This window comes from Anser anser, assembly GCF_964211835.1.
Source record: "Anser anser genome assembly, chromosome: 1".
Classification (NCBI taxonomy): Eukaryota; Metazoa; Chordata; class Aves; order Anseriformes; family Anatidae; genus Anser; species Anser anser.
In genome coordinates, this window is record NC_139720.1 from 47,837,468 (window position 1) to 47,859,607 (window position 22,140).

Sequence of the window (22,140 nt, forward strand, 5' to 3'; positions counted from 1 at the left end):
GCCTGCCCTCGGTGATAGTCACACTCGGTAGGTAACCTGTACCATGAAGCCTGACTGTAATTAGTGCTCTTAATCCAGCACGAGCTCTTTCTGGCACTGAGTCCTTATACTGCATCACAATGTGATGACTCTTACTGTACACGTTCTCCTGTACCTCAGCCTCATATGGGTCAAGGAATCTTAAATATGAACTGGCTTTGTCCTCTGCTTAGCAAAAGAGAGGAGATTATTGTCAGAGACCAGAAATAGCCATGATGTCACCCTGCGTGTACATCCAGCAGAAAGCAAAACCATACCTAAATCAGAGTGGAAGGGCTGACAAGACCCCAAAGTAAAAGCAGCATCTGAGCTGAGATGTTGATAGTGTGGAGAGGGGTGTGGAGATGGACAGATCTCTCTAATATGCTGGAGCTGGGTATTTTAAATGCAGCCCACGCTCCACGGGTCCATGTATCTGCCAGGCGCATCCCCAGAGCATCCCACCACGAAACAGCCACTGCAATGACGGTGGGCAGGACGCGAAGTCCACGGTGCTTATGGCTACTTAGAAGCCAGACTTTTGTGCCAGCATAGGCACAATCATTGCAATAGGTGCCCTGTGAGTGAGAGGGCTGGTATCGTCAGGGCTTGGGGGCTCTGGCCCCCTTTGGAGGCTGCACCGTGAGCCTGGGAGCCAGGCTGCTTTATCCACCACTGCCAAAGCTCAGCTGCACCCAGGGCTTGAGCCAGGCACCAGGGCTGAAATAAGAGCCCGAGCCTGAGCCTGCTCACCCCGGCTGCTGGCAGCTTTCTGCCCGGGAGATGCCGAGGCTGGCAGCGCACGGGAAGCGGCCAGCAGGTTAATCCCCGTCGTCGTTTGTAGTGCGTGGGACGGAGCAGAGAGATGACGCAGAAAGCATCCGTGCTGTGGGTTTCTATGGCACTTGAATTTCATCGTTGTCTTGCTATCTGCATATCAATTACCAAGAAAAGTAGGGAACAAGGAGGGGCAGAGGTTACGTGGGAGCTAAGAAAACAGCGGTGGCAATAATCCAGCAAGTGCAGGTTCCATTGCAGAAATTACGCTGACTGCCTACCAACAGTTTTCTTTCTTCAGCCAGTCCTTCCCACCTCTTTCTCTCTTGTGCTTTGCTTTTTTTTTTTTTTTTTCTCCTGAATCCCCTGTAAAAGGAACATGTGCAGATTAGCTGGTTCCCCTTCATTCCTGCTTGTTCAAAATGTACGGTAAGAGGAGAGGGAGAGAGAGGGGAGAAAAAAAACTCAAAATGCCTGGAGCCATAGCTTGTGGATAAAAAACAGCTGCACGTGAGAAATAATTGATGTGGTTTTCAAACTGCTGCAGTTTGGAGAATAAAATGCCAACTCAACCCTTGCTTCCAGAAGGATGACAGAACCTAAAAGACACCTTCCTAAAGCAAAGCCCTGTCGGAGGCATTTTGGTGCTGTGAGTCAGAGAGCTGTAGCAGCTACTGGACCTTCAGGACACCAGAACAAGCCCTGGCCCTCTCTTCCCTCCCATGAACCTGAAGAGAGGACAGCGAGGGGGATGCCCGATTTTGCGACCAGGTGAGGAACCCTTGCTGGAGCATGGGATCCCTTTGACTTGCACAGGGGGACCCTTCTCCTCACTAAGGATCGATGCTATAATCAGAGGGAAAAGGGTTCAAATATTCAGCAGACCACACAGTAAGTGGATTTGTGTGTGCTCAATAAAGGGAGTTAGTATTACAAGCAACATGCAGAAGTCTACTCAAGTGGCTGTGGTTGTCTCAGCTTTGCTCCCACGTGGACTGGGCTGCAGTGAGTGCCTCCAGGACTTCTTCCTCCCTTTTCCAGGTTCCCTGCTGATCCTTTGAATTCTTCCCTGTGGTGGGCAGAAATGGGGTGCTTTCCATCCTTATTACAGGCTTCCGAAGAATGGTGCTACCACTGCCATGATGCTTCTGTGACTTGACTTCCAATTACACTAAATCCCGTGCAAGTGCTCTCATTCCTGCATGCACGCTGGCCCAGCATGCAAAACACTTGGCTCAGAGAAGTTGATCCCAGGGCACAGTGAAACAGCATTTTGGTTCCCTCACCTTCTTCATTCTCCTGTAGAGTGCTGCCCTATAGCAGAACTCAGCTTTAACAGTAACTTAAGCAAGAGAATATGAAGCTTTAATCAGTAATTGTAACTCCAGATTATCCTTTGCTTTATTTTCATGCAGAAAACTTAGGAATCAAGCTGCTACAAAATATGATGGGTCAGTGAAATGTTTTCATTACTCATTTGGAAAAAAAAAAAAAAGGAAATGTGCAAGACTGATTAGGTTTTAACATAAACGGATTAATGGCATGATACAAAAACAGATGAGAGGAAGGTGGCTTCAGCCCCCATCCAAAATCCCCTAATCAGATGTCAACTTCCATTGACTTCAGTGGACTTTGAATGAAGACCACATTTTTTCTTTAAACAGATCGATTTTGATTCCTTTCAACAAAGCTCTTTTGACATGTTTAAATCATGTATGTGGTACAGGAACACCTCTTCTGGAAGGGAGGAGCGGATCATGTCCTGGAAACAAGAACCACCAGATCTGGATGAGCCGCATGTTCTCTGAAGCCAAAAGGACTCTTCGTGCTGATCCACTGGCCACTCATCCAGACAGACCATCACCATCTCACACGTGGCAGAGCAAAGGGCCAGAAACATACCACCTCCACCACCCCGATACCTAACGTTGGACGCCAGGAACACCGGTAAAAGACAAAACAGATCAGCAAAAAGGACACAGAGCAAGCTGTAGCTGCCATGGGGAGGGACCCTGTACAGGTCTGTGGTGGCTCTCCGTGCACAGCACAGCACAACACACTTCGCACCGGTGTGAGTGGGGATCCAGAGCTCTTTGGCCCCATCTCTCGGACCCGGTCCCTCATCTTCCTCACCACGGGGTGATGCTCCGCGGGGTAACCCCTCTGCTCCTGGCACACAGTGAAGGGGCCATGCCCGGCCCTCGGGGGAGCTGTGCGTGCACGGGCGGACACAAGTTGGCACATGTGACACCACTTAAAATAGCCAGACATACCCGAAGGGCTGCATCTGCCCCGAGGGCCTCCTGTTAAACTGTAACAGGAGTCCCGCATACTTACACAGGTGCCAGTATACAAAATGGTGATCTTTGAACAAGCCTCTAGTTAAAAGTAAATCTGATCTTTTGAATTTTTGACGTTTTTATGACAAAAGCATAGGCCAGCCTGGTCTGGCCAGGCAGGGGGTGAGGTATTCCATCCATGTTTTGCTTCTAAAATTAGCTTTGCATGTTGAATTTAAAATCCCAGTCCCAGATCATCCCTACCCTGGGCAGGGGACTTGGGGGAAGAAATTTGTGGAGGCTCCTCTCACGCCACCTGATTCAGGGCCCAGGATTTCGCCCTGACGGAAAAGGCTGAAGGGCTTCCTTTAGAGGTGGGACCCCGAAGGACATTGAGGGAAGGCCTGCGAGCTCTGAGCCATCACCCCTTCTTCCTGGGACATGTACATTCAGGCAAAATCATTGCTCTTTAAACAGTTGGTTAGTGCAGTCAGGAGACACAAACACTGAAGAGAGCTGATCTTCATATTTCTGTTTGTTTGGTTGTGTTTTTTTTTCATCTGCCTGCCTACCTGCAACCACCTTGCAGATGAATGACAGCCGGAAAAATCACGTTTTTACTGAACCAGCAGAACAGGATGAAAAACCCATAAGCCTCCAATCCTGAAGAAGTTTTGGAGGGAGGCAAACACTGTGGTCCTCGTGATTTTGTGATTTCCTCTTCTAGCACCTCAAGAGACAATGCTGATGGACAGAGAAAACAAAACCATGCTGAAACATCCGTGTGGGCTTCCTACCCTCTGCTGAGCCTCCACCAGCTCTGCGAAGCCGCAGCTGCCCACGCCTGCCCTGGGGAGGTGCCCGCAGCTCGAGGCCTCACACAGCTCCATGGTGGGCATTTACTGAGCCACCGCCAGGGCTGTGTTTGTCCAGCTGCCGTGGGACCTGCCCTGCTCCTGCGACGAAGGGCCAGGAGGATCAGAGCTGCCAAGGGGAAGCACAAACTCAGCCAGAAGCACAAGGAGGCCTTACCAGGCTGCAGAGCTGCTGGGCAGGAAAGAAGGTGCAACCCTGTTGTTTGGCTTTTTTGAGCTCCAACGCCTGTGAGCCAGTGACATCTGGAAGGAGCAAGGTGAGGGCAGCTGACCTTGCACGCTAAGGCTGATTTTTGGATGTCCTGCCTGCGGTCATCTGGAATTTTTCCTTTATTCACTCCCACTGTCCAAGCAACTGGTCCAATCCATCAACACAAAGTCCCCCTCCTCTGCCTCTGCTGTAAGCACGTTCTGACCACACGCTCTTCCTCCTGTCCCAGCGATTCCTTACCCAGCACACAGCCTCTCTCCCCCCATTTTCCCATCACTGGCTGCTGCTCTTCCCACTCATTTCTAAATCGAGACTGGGTACGCTCGCACTCTCCCTCTCCATCCACTGACACCGCTGCCTGTCTCCTCTCTCAGGACTCTGTCGCGCATTTGTCCAGTGCAATCTCTCGTCCTCCTGCCCAGGGCCTTCTCCAGAGCTCTCCCTGCCCCTGCCAGCCTTTCCTTCTCCTCCCCAGCATCTCCCACTCCTCCTGCCCAGACAACTGCTCCCCCGTGCTCGCAGACCCCAGCCGCCGCTGGTGCCGAGCGCAGCAGCGATCGCTCGGGCTCTGACCGGCGCCGGGAGGCTGCGGGACGAGGCCCCGCCGGCGGCCGCGGGGTCCCGGCATGTGCCGGGGGCTGGAAGGCGCTGCCTAGACGCGCACAGGGCTTGTGCCCGCCCGCGGAGCAGGGCGAAATGACCGCAGCAATGCCAGCGAACCGCCTCTGCGGTGTGCAAGCTGGCGCCGAAAAATCAGCAAGTGGACCGAGATCGGCCGACCTGCACCTTTCAGGGTACGGACACAGAGACAACGCAGCCCCGCGGGTCAGGCGGCCGGCTGCTGCCAGCAGCTCGCAGCCCGAGCACCCCCCGGGGAGCGTTTCGGCGGCGGCGCGGCCCCGAGCAGCCGAGCCGGCGCTCGGCACCTCTCCGCCCTCCCTCCCCTGGAGACCCCGAAGCGCTCGGCAGGGGGGGGGAAAGCCGGGGCGCTGCCGAGCCCCCCCCCCGCACCCCCGCCGCGGCTGGGATCGGACGGGGTCGGATGGGCGCGGGGCGGAGCGGCGCGGGGCGGAGCGGGGCGGCGGCGGCGGGGCGCGGGGCGGCGGCGGGCGGCGGAGCGCGGCGGGCGGCGGCGGGGCCGCGCGGGGCCCCCGCTGATGCCGCGCAGGGCCCGGAGCGCCGCGGGGCGGCGGGGCGGGCGGCGCCGCGGCCGGGGGCTCGGAGATGGGGCGAGGGACGCGGCCGCCGCTGCCGCCGCTGCTGCTGCCGGTGGCGGCGGTGCTGGCGGTGCTGGTGCCGGTCCTGCCGGCGGTGCTGGTGCCGGGCGGCGCTGCTGCTGCAGGTGGGTGGCGACCCCCCGGGAAAGCCCCGTCGGAAAGGAGGGGAACGGGGAGAGGGCAGAGGGACCCCGGGGGAGAGGGGTCCCCCGCCTGGCAGGATCCCCTGCCGCTCGGACGGGGCGATTGGGTGCAGGTTGGGGCTGCGACCCCTGGGGAAGCCGAGCACCAGCACTCTTCCTCACAAGGAGAAACCCAGCTGGGAAGCGGGCGCTTGGTCGGGCACGGGGCGCAAGTGGAACATCACAAGGCAAGCGTTGCTAAAATGCTTAGGCAGGAAGCATATGATTTTCCGCGGATGCTTTACAGGTGAGTCATGGTATTCGCTGCGTGCTCTTGCTCCTTACGGAAGATCCCAGTCCAGCAGCACGCGCAGGACAGAGAACGGGGGTATTTAGTCGGGCAGATGCTTTTAGTGCAAGTAAGGAAAAGCACCGCACCGGGGCTGTGGCAGAGCAGTCATGAGCTCGTGGCTCACGACGTGGAAACCTTTATGCTCTCATCTGTCTTTCTGCCAATTCCTCTTGCATGCAGCACTAAACTGGAAAGCTGTCACTTTCCATAGCGTGCGGTGCTCCGCGTCCGTCACGCGACTCTAATTCAAGTGAAAACAAACACCCTTTAGAGGGGGTTCCTTTCCCCCCTTCCTGCCCCGGGTGATGAGCAGCAGGGTCTGCGTGCCAGCAGCCTTCCCCAAATCCTGCTGAAGCCGAGGTCCCTGGCCCCAAATCTGGCCGCAGGTGAGGAAGGGACCCTCCCTCTGTGCCTGGCCCGAAGGCGGCTGCACTCAGTGACTGGAGCTGGAGGGTACCAGGAGCTGAATGCTGCTGGGAGCAGCCGAGTACCTTTGGCTCCCAGCGTCTTGCATGGGAATTCGGTAGCCAGCCCCCCTGGCACAGCCTTGCCCCTGCCCTGGGGACAGCCACCCCCCCAAGGACAGCCACCCTGAGCACTGGCACCACTGGGGGCCCCGGGGACCCTCCCACCAGCCAGGTCCTCCCTACTGCCTCCTCGCTGAACCCAAGCAATAACCTGGACCTGGCTCAGGGTGCTGGCTGAGCCCTGCTGCGTTTGCCTCTTCCCGAGCCCACCTTACGATCCCACGGCTCGGGGAACCGCAGCAAAAGCTCACCTATTTGTTTAGCGGCTAGCTGTGCTGCGTTACGTGTAGCCAAAGAATCTAGGAAAGCAGCCAAACCCATAAATTAGGCCAACTTGCGGCAAGCCTGATAACATGATAATAGCACACACTTGCCTATCCCTCCGGAGAGCTGTGTAGGTTAGTTAGTGTTTACACGAGGCTTTGAAAAGTGTCTTTGGGAGATGTAAGGGACATTACGTGAATTTTACAGTTACGTTTGTGTACTTTTCTGGAGTAGATGTGTGCTGCACAGTTAATACAGATCATCTCAGATACACTTCTACACGTAGTGCTTCTGTCTCTGTAGGAAGCTAACTTCACTGAGCCTTTTCTGCTCACTAAAAGCTTCCCGAGACTTTTTACCTGGAGAAGTCCAGAGACTGGAATCAGGAGTGCTTTGTGATGGGTGCATAACAAGCAGCGGTCCACATCTGTTCTGAATAATCGGCACAGAAAACCTGTATAGATCGATGGTGGTAAAAATGTGTTGTTTCCAGGGTGTTTCTTCTTAAGGAGCAGAAGGAGTGGGGAAATCTGTCAGGCTCTGAAGGCTTAGTCTTTGCTAGTGCATAATATGGCTTAATTGCAACTATGACACTGTAGACAAAGGCTGAATAAAGCCCAGATAAAGGATTTATTGGATGCTAAACTGAAACGACCTTTGGACATAACAAAAATGCCAAGAAGAAGCCATAGTAATTGGTGCACAAAGCTGATTATGTATGATTGGCCCAGTGATAAAGAACACATTATGCACTTCGGATGTTTTGGCCTGCCTGCATCCAAGTCATCAGAGCTTCTTCTTCTTCTTTTTTTTTTTTTTTTTTTAGTATATTAAACAGTTGCGGTTCATAAAATAAAGCCTTGGCCTCCTGCTATATTTATTAATGAAGAGGTGGAGAGCCCCTCATCAAGCGTTCCCGAACCAGGAGGGTTGCTGTGCAGAGGGTTTCACTCCGAACCCCACAGTGATTTTGTTTTCCTTCGACACTCTGACTGTGATCTTTAAACCGACAAGGCTTCCAGAGAAACCTGAACGCAGCCCACAGAGGCTCAGCTGCGAGGCAGCTTGCCAGCGTCATTTCAACCAAAGATTTATTCCTCCCCCCCCCCAGTCCTGCTTTACACACATTGGTGACAGGCTTCCCAAACTTCAGCAGCGTGCCGATTCAACCTGCGCGGCAGATTGGGACTGTGGGGAGATCTGGGGTAGGAAAGGGGGGGAGGGAAATGGGGGTGAGGATTTGGGGTCGCTGTTTAAAGGAGATGCTCGCAGCAGCTCCCGTGCCCCGACACCCGATGTGCCATGGTGAGATGGGGCACACCACGTGCAGCAGAAGCATGCCACCTTTCTTCTGCCTTGCTCCCCGTCCCCAGCACCGCCTGGGTCCCCTCCAGGGCCTTGGTGATGGGTGGCTGCTGTCCCTGAGGGCCTCCTCCCTGTCCCTGCCCAGCTGCCTGAGACAGGAGGGCGAGGTGCAGGCGTCCTCCTCCCGCCCTCTCTCTCTCCCTTCTCATCCCTTTACAATTCTTGCTAGGGATTTTCCCAAGCACAGGGAAGCCCTGAGGGTGGGGTTGCTTTTTTTTTTTTTTTTTTTTGCTTTGTTTTGCTGATTTAGATGTGCTAAGCTGCAAGGAGAGTGCTATGTGGCGGTGCATCTCCTGTGGGGTTGATGGGCACCAGGGACGTAGCTGTGCCCGGGTGGCGGGTGGCTGAGTGCGGCACAGCCTCGGGGTGGGTGGCGGGGCCCCAAAAGACATCCCACGGTCACTTCGTTTTCCTTCCAGGCCTGGGCAATGCAGCCGGGGTGGGCAGCCCGTGCGAGAAGGCCTGCAACCCCCGGATGGGCAACCTGGCCCACGGGCGGGCGCTGCGGACGGAGACGGCCTGCGGGCGCCATGCCACCGAGTCCTTCTGCGCCTACACCGAGGACGCCGCGCGTCGCTGCAAGCCCCCCGCCTGCGGTCGCTGCAGCGGGGCCCACGCGGGGCTGGCGCACCCCGCCGCCGCCATGGCCGACTCCTCCTTCCGCCGGCCCCGCACGTGGTGGCAGGCGGCCGGGGACGCCCCGCAGGAGACCATCCGGCTGGACCTGGAGGCCGCCTTCTACTTCACGCACTTGATCCTGGTCTTCAAGTCGCCCCGGCCGGCGGCCATGGTGCTGGAGCGCTCGCAGGACTTCGGCGAGACCTGGAAGCCCTACAAGTACTTTGCTGCCAACTGCTCCGCGGCCTTCGGGCTGGAGGACGACGTGGCGCGGAAGGGAGCCCTGTGCACCTCCAGATACTCCAGCCCCTTCCCCTGCACCGGAGGAGAGGTGAGTCTGCTGGGGCAGCCCTCTGCTCTGCCTGGGGCTTGTGTTGCTCGTTTTGCTGCGCCAGGCTCCCCCGTAACCCCATTTATTTCACAACGTGTGTTCCAGGTAATGTAAGCACACTCCTGCCCCTCACTTCTCCGGGCTCCTAGTCCCGCTGTTTTTCCCAAAAGGCTGCTCATCCCTCACCTGGTGAATGAACGTGGACACGGTGGGGGCTTGGGAACTGAAAAGGTCCAAAGACGTGTTCACTAGCTTCACACTTACTCCCGTGTGGAAATAATATGAAAAAAAAAAATTGCTGAGAGAAAAAATACACATGAAAAACGAGATATTATCAGTAGCAGAGACGGCAGGTAATAAATGGCACACCTGGAGGCGCTACAAGCAGAACCCTTCCCCATCCTGCTGGGAATTACCGGTAATGTCACGCCGGGCTGGGCACCCAGCCTGGCCGCTGCTCCCTGGGGTCCCCACCCGGGCAGGGTCCCCCAGGACCTGCGCTGGCCGCCGGGGCTGCTGCCTCTAGTGGCCTCGTCCCACCGACGGGGCTCAACGGCGAAGGAAAACCTCGCTCTGATGCCGTGCAGAGAGAGGAGCAAGCCTGGTTCGTGAATGAGGGTGCCGGTTTTCCACTGATTGTTGCTGATAAATGCTGTTATTGCGTTTTCCGCTGATAACGTGTTTTGAGGTGAATGTCCTGTCCTTGGAGACCAGCATCCACATCTGAGAAGAATCCCCCGTTCACAGCTTCCCACCCTACCCCCATCTATTAGGGTAACCTTCGCCATGCTCGGGGCATCTCTCTGCAGGAACACAAGGAGCTGCTCACCAAATTGCGTCTCTCAGTTGCATCTCAGGACGCGGCTGACATCCTGCTCTAGGAGAAGCTGAGTCGTGCCCTTGTCAGCTCAGAAACAAGGATCTCCAGACGTGCCAGACTGGCCCACTGTTGTTCCATTCGACTAGCAAAGGGTTTAGCTCACGTGGTGTGCAGGGGAATCATAGAATATCCTGAGTTTGAAGGGACCCACAAGAGAAAGTGATATCTTCTCTTCTTCTTCTCCCTCCATCCTCTCCTGCCCCCCAAAAGCAGGCTAAATAGAAGAATGTATCAGGCACCCAGAATGAGGGCTGCGTCTGGCAACAACCTGTGCAAATCCTGGCCTTGCGAATCCCTCTGCAGGTTGGTGCAACGTGAGGGCACAGCAGGACTGAGGCTCTTGTATGTCGAAACCATTGCCTACTTCAGGCAGGACAGAAATCTGGTATTGTTTGGTGCGTCTGCGGTAGCCTGCTGCAAAACAGGCTATGTACCGAGCTTGCTCCTGCAGGATCCCTTCTTCTGGCATTGCCTTAGTTTGTGTTATCGCAGAGAAGCTGTAAAAGTCAAGATCATTTAATTATTCCAGGGTTTAAACAAAAGTTGAGTCCAAGAGGCTGGAGCTTATAAGATTTTATTTACATGGCACACTTCAGTTCCCTGCACTTAAAAACCACTTCTATTTACCTGCAAAGTAATAACAGCAACTTTCTGGTGACCAGATGGCAAGCGTGCATGCTTAGCAAATATCGCATTTAATTTATTACAGTGTGCTACATTCCAGCAATTACTCCTAACTGCCAATAGCAACATGTATCTCACCTAAAGAAACATCGGAGTTTTGTGTTCTGTTCAGAGTTATGCGGTGCTTTACTCCCACTTCTGGCAGTACCTAATTCCAGACATATGGAAACAGTAATTTCACTTGAAACAGTGGTTTTAAATACGCATTCATCTGAAATGTCCAAGGGTATTATTTAATTGCAGCTCAGTTCCCACAGTTTTCTTTAAAGCACAAACATAAATTCCGTAAGTGCTACTGGATTTCTTTTTAAACTTTCGATAGATTTTTAGTGCGATGTAACAACTACAACCCATGATCCAGACTGTGTATCACACCATCTATATACCACTTTCTCCCACTTCAAACGTATCAACACCACATGTGCATTTCCAGGCACGGAGTCGGGGCCTGCAGGATCTGGCAGCGTTTTGTGGGACGGGGGGGGGTTCTGCCTGCTGCTGGCAGCTCAGTCGCTGCTGCCCATCCCTTGGGATGAGTAATTTGCAAAGCACAGGGGCGGCCTCAGGAGGTGGCTGCTCACCCCAAAAGAGCATCAGAGCTCAGCAGACCTGGGCTGGTGGTCCCTGCTTTTCACTGTCTGCAAGCTGCGGGCAGCCCAGGGAGGCGGTGGCGTCACCGTCCCTGGGGGAGTCCAAGGAAAGGTTGGACCTGGTGCTTAGGGACATGGTTTGGTGGGTGACATTGGTGGTAGGGTGATGGTTGGACCAGATGATCTTGGAGGTCTCTTCCAACCTTTATGATTCTTTGATCAACATTTCTGGTGCCTGCAAGCCCCATTTCAGGGCAGCAGAGGCAGAATCTCATTGTACTCAGGGGGTTGTGGCCTCTTTTTAGCAAGTCCTATGTGTTAATTTGGAGCAAAGGTATATCTGCTTCATTTTTTACTGTGTGCTTCTTTAAGAAAAGAAAAATCAGACCTTTTGCATTTCCTCTGCCCTCCAAGGACTTGGCAGTTCCTTTCAGGAACCCGAAGCCCTGGTTTTGGGTCTTAAAGGTTGTGTCAGTGGAATTAAGCACGTGCTTACAGGTAAGCGTGTACTCAGAGCTCCTGTGGTTCCACACGTACGGCCAGGCTGCCCCCTTCCCACACGGGCAGGAAGGAGGAGGAAACCCCATTACAGCCAGCCCGGGTTTCCAGCAAGCCTCAGGCACCTGCCAGGCAGAGGGGTCAGGCTTGCACCACTGTGAAAGGGAAAACAAACTCCTTCCCTGTCAGGGAATAATTTTGGATCAGCTGCATGCAGAGAGGTCACTGAAGACTCTCCTCATGCTCAATTTAGTGAATTGTTTCACAGCAGTGGCTCATTTAACCTAGGCAGGAACCTCTAAATGCCGACCTTACATTATCAGTGTTTTAAGAGAAAGGCTGAGGCCAAGTTTTAACCTGGATCTTACAAATGTGCCACAAACCCAGGGTATTTTTGTGGTTTTCCAGGGTGTAACCCTTCAGCCACATTACTTCAAGAGAAATCAGAACTGATTCATCAGCCAAATATAATCTGATCTAAGTAAACAAGACGCAGAAATAAACTCTTTCAGTGTTGTGCTCAGACAGGAATGCCATTTTTATTAGCACATGTAAAAGGCCATCTTCCCTCCCATATTTTGGATCATATTAATATTTCTTCCTTTACAGGCTAATCTTAAAACTCTCGTGGACTAGGGATCAGTGTTAAAGGCTCATCTAGAAGGGGCCCTTAGCAGATGTTGGTTCTTTAACTGTGAGTGAGGGTGACTGTCCACTCTGCAATGCAATTATCTCATTCACTTTAAATTCCCATCTGTGGTCAATTCAGATTAGCTCGCCTGAGTGTCCCCATTTAGACAAGCTCCGGGATAAAAGGACCTACTGAAGCAGAGTCTCCTTGACAAGATTTTAGTAAATTAGTAACTTATTTGAGTGTTCATCTATTCAGAATACGGCTAATAAATCACTTTGAGACTTCAGCCATTGTTACTATTTGCTATTAATAGGAGAGGCGTATTTGCAGCTCGACTGTTTTCCAGCAACAAACTCTACCACGCTGCTGACATGTGAAACATCTCATACCGCTCTTTTACTGTGGGGTGTGCGTGTGTGTGTCTTACTGAGCATTTTATTGATCTCATGTGCTTTCTGTAGCAGAGAAGCCTTCCAGTGCCTTGCCTTGCACTGTTACTGCATGCAGCCCGCCTCTGTTCCCCAACGATTTGCACACCAGCCCTACTGGTTCTACCTGAAATTAACTCTGTACAGCAAAACTTAAGTATTGTCTTGCTCCTCACAAGTTTGACCCTGACAGACAGCGAGCAATTTTAACACTTGGTGACACAAACAGGAGTTAAAGGTACTCAGTGGATTTTATTTTGGTACCCTAATTTTAGGTGGTAGGAACAATTTACTGTAGCCTAGGAGCTTTTGCCCACTTTTTGCCTTTTAGGCCTAAATAAGCTTGGTTTTAAACTTACCATTGACATCATTAACTGAAGGTAAATCTACATTGCTCTGGTCCTGGCTGGTCCTGTTCAGCGGTGCACGGGACAGGTGAGGGCACAGTTGCAGAAGTACATTTTCATACCTTGTCCCATCTCCACAATTTTTAGAAGTACATTTTGAAGGAAAAAAAAAGAAAAAAAAAACACTCTTTAACAGCATCTTCCTGATCATTTTGTCCTTGGGAAAATGCTCCTTACTGGGCTCTGTACAAAAGTGCTGCACGTGAAGGAGAGCCTGTTTACCCAGGAGTGATGGGGGTGATGGCCAGATGCAGCACAGCTCTTTGCATTGTGTCCATGAATTTTGTGAAATACGGGGGGCCTTATTTCATAAGCACAAAAATGAGGATTTCTAGGGAAAATATTAGTGACATGAAGTAAATTAAGTCAGGGCAGAGTCAATGATATGATGTAGGAACCTAAAAATCCCAGGTTTTGGTGGCTGATAGTTCAATGCGGGGCGGATTCAGGTGAAAATGGGAAACCTGAGCTTAGGTTTCATTTGTGCCCGAGAGAATGCAGGACAAGGACAGCTCCAAGCGCATGCAGAGATGAACCTTTGATAACCAGGGAATTTTGCCACGAAAGGCACCTGCCCTCCAGAGTTTGGGCACCACCAGGGGTGAGCAACAGAACAGTTTTCTGGGCACCGACACCTGCTTGTAAAGTTTTCCACAGGTGGAGGAGCAGGGATGATCCTGCCGGGTCTCTGGGCCAGGCTGGGACTACTGCGGACTGCAGCTCTCCTGGAGCAGTGATGTGTCCCTTTTCTGGGCCTCCTGGGGAGCTCAGCGCTGCTGGTGGACAAGAAGCTTGTCCCACCTGCCCAGCGATCCTCTGCTCGATTCCCCCTTTGCAGCCAGCCCGCAGGAAGGCCTCATCGTCTCCTTTTCTCCCTGGCTGTCCCAGGGTTTTTGGCACTTGGAGTTTGGCCCTCGGCTTGGCCAGCTATTGAAATGCAGCCACCTCTGGGATGGAGCATAGCCAGTGTTTAATAGTGCGTGCCGGCAGTCCCCTGTTTGAAACAGCAAGTTTCTAACTACTGCAGATCAGGGCTTCAAGATCGGCCTCCAATTATGGCTAAAACAAATTATTCCTAGGAGCGAGCTTGACCAGTCTGTGAAAGGGGATATATTGTCTATTGTCGGCTGCCAGCAAGAGGAGAAGTGGGCTCCAGGGCTCCAGGAGACCCTTTCCAAACTTAGGTTCTCATGTAGGAAGTAAAGAGCACCATACCCACGTGAAACAACAGGAATTTGGGTAGGGAGAATTTAATTCTCTAAATTGGCATCTGGCCTTGTTAGCAGGGTTATTGCTTCCCTTGGGAAAAGGGCCGCAGGATTTTAGCGGTGAAGCCGGGGCCTCTCTTCCGGCACTGCACCCCACTGCTTCGCTTCACTGCTCCTTGCTGGCATGGAGGGGAGACTGGGTCACTTGTTCAGCTCCCAGCTAGCTGGCTGTAAAGTGGGGCTGCCATATTTCTCTTTGGAGAAATCACATGGATACAAATGGCCACGTGAGAAGCGGGTAACCTAAAGCAGTGAATCGCCACATCTCACAAGTCTTGGATCAAAAGCTGATGGGGACTTAATCTGAGATGAATCAACATGCACTACAGGTACTGGCATGAGGTCTTCAGTCTAAAGACATTCAACATCCCACACGAATGTCAAAGACCTCAAATTCTGCCTGGACAACATTTCCAGGAAGAAAAGACGTTAATGTCCAAAGGAGACTTACCAGAGACACAAGCCATGGCTCTCCTCTCTATAACCAGTCTCTGTGCTGCATCCCCCATGTCCCATTGCCATTGTCAAAATCTACAGCTGTAGGTTGAAAGGGGGATGCTGTTTCTCACGGCCTTTTTGGCCATGCATATTTGCATACAATTCAGACAGATGTTCTTCATCCCCAAATTAACTGTAGCTCCTGGGCACTGAATGGCTTCCACTGCAAGAATAAGCAGCCAGCTCTGCAGACACAAAGCCTTTCCTTTATAGACAAAAGGAGTTGAAAAATATTCATGAAATTGACTTACACTTAGGCTGGAAGCGATCCCCTGGATCCCTAGCACTGTTGCAGGCATTCGTGCCGCCAGGCTAACCTGCTGCCTTGCAGGCTTTTGCAGCAACACAACGTGCTCAGAAGCTGTGAGGGGCTGTCCTGCGTCCCCGGGGAGCCAGCCAGCTGGACGAGCACGTCCAGTTCTTTCTCTGCCTCTTTGGATGTAGCTCCAGGTTTTCTTGGTCTTCCATACCCAAAGCAGGTACTGCTGGCAGGCCAAGGCAGAGCACGTAAATCTTTGTAGGGATAGGAGGTGATCTTCTGGATGGAAGAAAATTGCAATACCATCTTTCTTGCTCATCAGTCAAAGGACTTCATGTGGCCAGCTGAAAGATGCTGGTTTGCTTTCCCATGCAGGATAGCACAGCCTTGAAAACAGGATTCTGTAGATGAGAAAAAAGCAGTAATTCTTTTCCTTGATTGCGCATTGCCAATGATATCATGCATCTGAAGCGTTTTGTGAGCCAAGAAATGGAGCATTGCTACCTGGCTGATGAGTGGGAGTGGTGATGAGGCAAAATAAAGCAATTGCGGAATAACTTACCAGTTCATGGAGAAGCACTGTTAGCTGTGTTGAAGAAATCAAAACGTTTTGAGCTGCTTGCACTGGAGAGAGATTTTGGTGACGAAAAACATTACTTCTGTGATCATCACCTGAAAGAAGACAAGCATGACCTCACAGGGTTTCCTTTTCGTCTGATAAAATTGTGCAGCGGGATCTTGAATGGAAGCTGAGAAGATGGCCCTTGCCTGATTGATTATTGCCAGAGAAGTAAAGGATTCTGGAGGAATACTGGGGCTCTTGCCCAGTTCTCCCTGTGCCATTTTCAGTCCATCACCAGATGGATGCCATGTAGGAGTAGGAGCTTTTCCCACACAGCTTCTCGCTTTTGAGAATGGCAGAGCAATGCCTTGAGTTTTCCAAAAGACAAAAATTGCATTGGTATAAGTTAACTTGTCAAGGCTCCCACGGGGGACAGTTGTTTGAAATAGCTGGATTTTCTTTTGGAAGTCTCTGTAAGATTCTGTAACTCTTGGATGGTGAGGCAAGGGGTTATTTGCCTCATTTTATGTACTGCAAAAGATTGCAGAAGGGCTGTAGGCACAGGCCAAATGTTCCCCTTTGTCAAAGTGTATGAAATGCCCATAACTGCAGGAGTGCCATTTCTCCAGCATCTCTAGGGGCTCAGCAGACTGCTGTTGGTGGTGCACAGCAGGTTTCTGTGGCCATCGCCTGGGGATGTGGACAGAGCGCTTGACACTGTGGTCCAAAAGGCTAGTCCCACTGCTCAGTGCCATCTTAGTTTCTCTGACAGTCCCCTCTCTGCCGTGGCAAGACAGGTCCCCCAGTTTCTCTGACTGTTTCGTCTCACCCAGGTGATGCTGAAGCGCCCGCAGTGAATGTGCTTGTGCAGGGGGTGGCCAGACCTTTCCCCAAGAAACAGAGAGGCTCTTTCTCCCTGCAGTCCATGTGGTCCCACAGGCAGAAAAGCAAAGCTGTATGCTGGAGGAGCTGGTGGGTGCCACCTGCCTGGTTTAGGCTGATGAACTTCCCACATGGTTTGAATTATTTACAGCACCTGCAAAGAGTCTTTTTTTAGCCTCAGGTCATTGAAATGAGCACAGCACATCACAGATATGTGTGGGTTTCTCTACTGCTAGCTCTTTTTCTTGTTGTGGGGGTAATACACTGAATGATAGAGGGTCCCAGCACTGGGGTCCTAATGGCCTTCACAGAGGGAGGAGTCCACCAGGTTTGATTCTGTGAAGGACCAAGACTGTTTCTGTAAAGCTTTTAAGAGCTCAATGCTTTTAAGATATCTGTCAAGTATGGTTGAAGTTAGCTAGTAGTTTCAAAATTTTTTAGAGCGGACTGATAAGCAGCTGCATAGCTACACAGACGGAGTAATGGCACAAAGCCTATTTCAGTAGGAAGCTAACCTAAAAGATACAAGAAGGCTTCTACTGCTCTGCAGACACAGCTCTCCCCTCCGGGAACAGCCAAGGAAGGAACATGGCGGATGTCTCAGGTTGCAACAGGGGAGGTTTAGATTGGACGTTAAGGCGAATTTCTTCACCCATGAAGAAAATGTTGGAAAGAAACCACAGACCACTTCATGCAGTGTCACTGCTTTGGGTTTTATAACCAAATAAAAGCGTGGTGATGTTTTTAATATTTGTTCATTGCTTTTATTTATACTGTTTTACTTGTTTGTTGGCTTGTTTCCACGCTTGTTGACTCCCCCATCCACTTACCCGTTCTGCGTTATTTACTGCTGTTTATTGCTGTTTGCAAACCATCTCCTGATGCCTTCCAGGCTCGGGGTGATGAATTTGGGTCAAGGCCTTTGGGAAGCGCAGTGCACAGGGACAGGGCATGCACGCAGAGCTGTGGGTCCCTGCACCCTGCCTCTTCAGGTGCCTGTTTCTCCTATAGGTGTCTCTTAAACCTCAGGGGCGTTTCTGACCCGAAGAGCCCCCTTTATCGCTGCAGCCACGTGCATCTCAACAAAGGCCTGTGGCGGGTGGAGGCTCTGGTGGCCTGGGATGTGCCCGTGACTCATGTGGATGGCTTTGCTGGCGGCCAACCTTGCATTGGTTTTGTTGACTTCCTTGGGTCTCTATGACTTCAGAGCCTATTTTGTTGTTCTCAGCATCATTCATTAGCATTTTCCTTCCCACTGTGGATATATATATAAAGATGCCCTTTCATTGCCTTTCGAGTGTAAACATAGTAGGGTACTTCTTGCAAAGGGACTTTTATGTATTTATAAATCAAGGTCATTGTGGTGCAAGTGGTTACTTGAGTGCAGCATGCTCGTAGCCACCGTTTTATTTATATTCAGGGCTACATTTTTGCATCTGGGGAATGGAAAGAAGCTAAAGCTTCTTGCGCCACTTGAGCAAAAAAATGTGAAATAATCAACAGATCGAGATCTGTTTATGACAGAGCTTCCCTGTGAGGAAATTGAAATGCTGTGAAAATTAATTAGGGGGTGTCAGTGTTTCCGTGTGCCCAAACCGCAGGCAGCCTGGCTGAAGAGCAGCACGTTTCCAGCCCACTGTGTGCATGGGGTGCTCCCGGCCACCCCATACAGCCCCGGCCATCCCGCTGGGAGCCGGGCACCGCTGTGGGGCTGGCTGGGATGCAGCCCCCAGGACATGGGGAGAGGGGCAGCGCCTGGCCGGGGCTGGCAGCAGTCTCTGGGCACCACACAGCAGTGGCTGGCACCGGGACACATCGTAGGGTCGTGGCCTAATGCGGGGACTTCAGTTTGCATTTCCATTTTTTATTGAAAGCATTGCCTTTTCCTCAGACGTTTTTCATGGGGATGAGAATTCCTCAGCACCCTATCTGGCTGTGCAGAGACACTTCTCCCCCCACGCAGATATCCTTGTGCAAGTCTTAAATCACACCTCTATTGACATTGCTTCATGCAAACATCACATTTATGGACATGGGATGCAGCAGCACAATTCCACTTAGCCTCAAAGGAACATTACCCCGAAAATCACTTAGTATTTTGTTTTGAAGACAGTATTCATTTTGTTTCCCTCCTAGTTAGTGACATTTGCTCCTCAGATACAACCTATTGCTAGATACTTATTTTTAAATGGAAGCTGAGACGAAGATTTGGTTCCTGGGAATGTGCTTAAGAAGAATCCCAAACATCAAAAGATTTATAGTGAGCTCGCAGCACTGGGAATGAAAATACCTTTCTGATAGGATGTATTATGGCATGTGCAGCACAGAAGTGCTGTGAGTTTTCAATTTATCACTTCCTACTTGTTCTACAAAATAGAAATTTGTAGTAATGCACACACTGAACAGCTGCTGACGTAGAGATCCAGTCCTCCCACCTTTTACTATCATGTGCGGTGCTGACTGTCATGTGGGAGAAATCACACCATCTACCTAACATCATAACACTAATTTTTGGCATATTGTCAATAAAGCACTTACATGGAGGCAGGCAGGTCAGAGCTCTGGTCACCATGGGGTGCTTCCTGGTGAGGCTCATTGTGTGCAGAAAGCTAGATTTTGGTGCCATCGCTCCCTCTGCTGAGTAGGTGCATTTCCCCGTGCACGGTGGAGCACCCTCCATCCCTCCAAGGCAGGGGCCTTGCTGTGTGAAAACAGAAATGGCAACATTTATCAAAAAGGGTGCTGTCCTGTACCTCGCTGAGCTATGTATCTTCTTTGTGTAATCACGACATGGCTCTCTTTGGCAGGAGCTTCAGGCACGACTTCTTCCAGTGTTTTGCAATATGAAGAGTAGCAGACACAATGGCTTTGAAGGCAGAGACACCCCATCCAGGCAGCAGGAGGGAGGTGGCACCAGGGGAACAAAGGGCTTGCAGCACCCCGAGGCCAGATGTACATGCACGTAGGCAGTGCACTCACCTCAAATCCTGCCTAAACGCTTCCTTTGTGCCATTAAAACTATTTTGGTTCAGGAGGCCTCTGGCTTCTGGCAGAGCTGTAGGTGTGAAAACCCAGTCAGGTGTGCTGTGCAAGCCATGGTTCGTTCATACACGGGATGCTGCAGCCCAGGGCCTGTCCTTTCGGTGGGAGAGTTGGGCAGCAAAGTCCTAGGAGAGGTGAGAGCAGGAAGCCAGCCCCCACGTGCAGGTGTATGTGGGGCTGGGGTGCTGGGCAGCACAGGGGTGCGGGCCCACCGCTGCTGCATGAGGACGGTGTCACCCCCGTGATGTGCTGGGATTACTCCGGAGACGGGCTGGGGTGAATCAGCAGGGTTAACAGCTGAACAGGGAAATCCTGCTGGGAAACACGTCCTTGATCTTATTGTGCAGCCTCTAGGGGCTCCAGCTCAATCGGCTGGGACAGAGCAGAGAATTGCTATTTGTGTGGCGACTTACATGTTATAATGACCGTTTTGTATTTTATTAAAACAGACCCACTGGCATCGGAGGGTGGGGAGTGGGGGTGTGTACTGCAGTGGCAGGGCTGAGACCAGGCTCCCCCGTTGTTTTGTGCTGCTCGCAGCTCCGCCGAGCCCGGCTGGAGCGATGCGGGGCGGCCGGGGCAGCAGCTGAGAGACCGCTCTTTGCAGCCCCTGGGGACTGCAGATATGGCTCATGTTTAGCATCACTGTTTTCAAGCAGCCATAAAAAGACATGTTTGTAACAATTTAGGGCCAGAGCAGAAATACTGGCTTCATGGAAATCAGTGGTGTAACTCCCCCTGAATTCCACGCCGGCATGATTTAACTTCCTCAGCGCAAAGGCGCTCAGGATTATTGATTTCGTCTCTGTATTGCCTTTACCAGGGTTACAGGCATCAGTCGCATGTATTAAAATGGGACTGATAAACAAACAAACAAACAAAAAATAATCAGAAGAAAGTCTGTAGCTGCATCTAGCATAACTTGTTCCTGTTTTTGTATTTCCTTCACCACTCCCATCTGAATCAGGACAAACAAAGAGTTCTCTGAGATGCAATTTATGCTAGGAACCCAAAATGCTAGATTTTACAGAAAGTTCTCAGCCAGGCATTTTCCATCATCTCCACTAAAAAGGAATCAATGTCTCCAGTGTGGGCATTTTCCAGGGAATTTTCTTTCCATGTCTGAAAACATCTTGTGTTCACAAAGCCACTAGTGAGTATATGCGATCAGAAGGACACTGATGTGCGTTTGGGTAAATAACAAGCCCTGGGGAGAGGCACAGAGCCTGATCGCTTGGTTCATTTGGGTTTCTGTTCATACTGGCTCAATATGTATTTTAGGAAAGCAGGAAAAATGTCTATGCTCCTGAAAGAGAGGAAAAAGACACCTTTTGAAATGCGTTACTATTCGGTAATGCCCCTCATCAGACTCATTGCTGCCGCACGAGGGGCACCACTACCCAGCCTTTTAGGTGGTTTTAAGCCGCTTCTGGACGCAGTGCCTCAGCCCACGAGGCTGTGTCACGCTCAAACTATTGCCAAGAGCCTCATTTAACCGGTGCTTGCAAATACTGTAATTCATCACGCCTTCAGGAGCTAGTCAGCGGAGGGGTATTTAACTATTTAAAAAGCGCAAACCATAAATTAAAAGTTCTGGTGACTAATACATGTGTCATAAATGTGCCATTTCGTGTGAATGGCAGCTGTATGGATCACATGCTGGTTCTGTGTCACACTGCAGGCAGCCAGCCCAACAAGTTTAAAATAAACCTCTTAATGAAAATTAGTTATTTTTATCTAGTGCTCTTGATTTTCAGTTTGAGACAATATTTACCTATTCAATCAGACTGAAGTTAAACTAAAGACTGACTGATAAGTATTTGTTTAAGCCTCTGGAGCTCCCAACTTTTCATTCTTTCTTATCTTGGTTTCCTCGACTATCGGCTTGCTGTCACTAATTGCCACACCGAATCACTTCTCCACTAGGAAATGGCCCGGGACTGACAGGAGCCAAATATTTGGAAATCCAAGCTTTATTTGTTAAAAAATAAGCAGGGAGGGAAGGAGAGATGTCGGCGAAGACTCCGCAGCCTGCTGACCACCCACAGAGCTGCGGTTTGTTAATGGCCAAATTGAGGTTGGTGACACCACAGGGACCAGACTTGGTGCACCCAGGGACACGAGGGGACAGGGGACACGTGTCCCAGGGACGGTCCCACACTGCTGACACCTCCTTTCTGCGCAGGTGATATACCGAGCCCTCTCGCCGCCCCTCGCCGCCCAGGACCCCTACAGCGCGGAAGCCCAGGCGCAGCTGAAGGTGACCAACCTGCGCGTGCGGCTGCTGGAGCGGCAGAGCTGCCCCTGCCTCCTGCCGGCCCCGCAGGCCCCGCCGGCCCCACACTACGCCGTCTACGACTTCATCGTGAAGGGCAGCTGCTTCTGCAACGGCCACGCCGACCGCTGCGTCCCCGTCAGCGGGTTCCGGCCCGTCAAGGCGGCCGGCGTTTTCCAAGTGGTACGTACATGCACGCGGCAGTGGCTCCTTAAAATGTTAATGTTTCTGGCTCCCTTCTCACCCTGGATGCTAACTAGGGACAGCACAATATCTG

General features: G+C 51.6%; 1 protein-coding gene across 4 annotated transcripts in view; it reads left to right on the forward strand.

Moving 5' to 3' along the window:
• The first annotated feature begins 4,748 nt into the window (after positions 1 to 4,748).
• The window catches only part of NTN4 (netrin 4), a 39,188-nt gene continuing 21,796 nt past the window's right edge, over positions 4,749 to 22,140 (forward strand). Inside the window, exons 1-3 of one of the 4 annotated variants that reach the window (XM_083823180.1) lie at positions 4,749 to 4,954; positions 8,427 to 8,956; positions 21,774 to 22,046. In XM_083823180.1, the coding sequence (XP_083679306.1) occupies positions 8,483 to 8,956; positions 21,774 to 22,046 (747 nt within the window). In that variant the 5' untranslated portion in view covers positions 4,749 to 4,954; positions 8,427 to 8,482. Of the gene's footprint in view, positions 4,955 to 5,270; positions 5,503 to 5,555; positions 5,807 to 8,426; positions 8,957 to 21,773; positions 22,047 to 22,140 lie in introns of those variants that run through there. The other 3 variants (XM_083823177.1, XM_083823178.1, XM_083823179.1) reach the window with 3 other exon arrangements.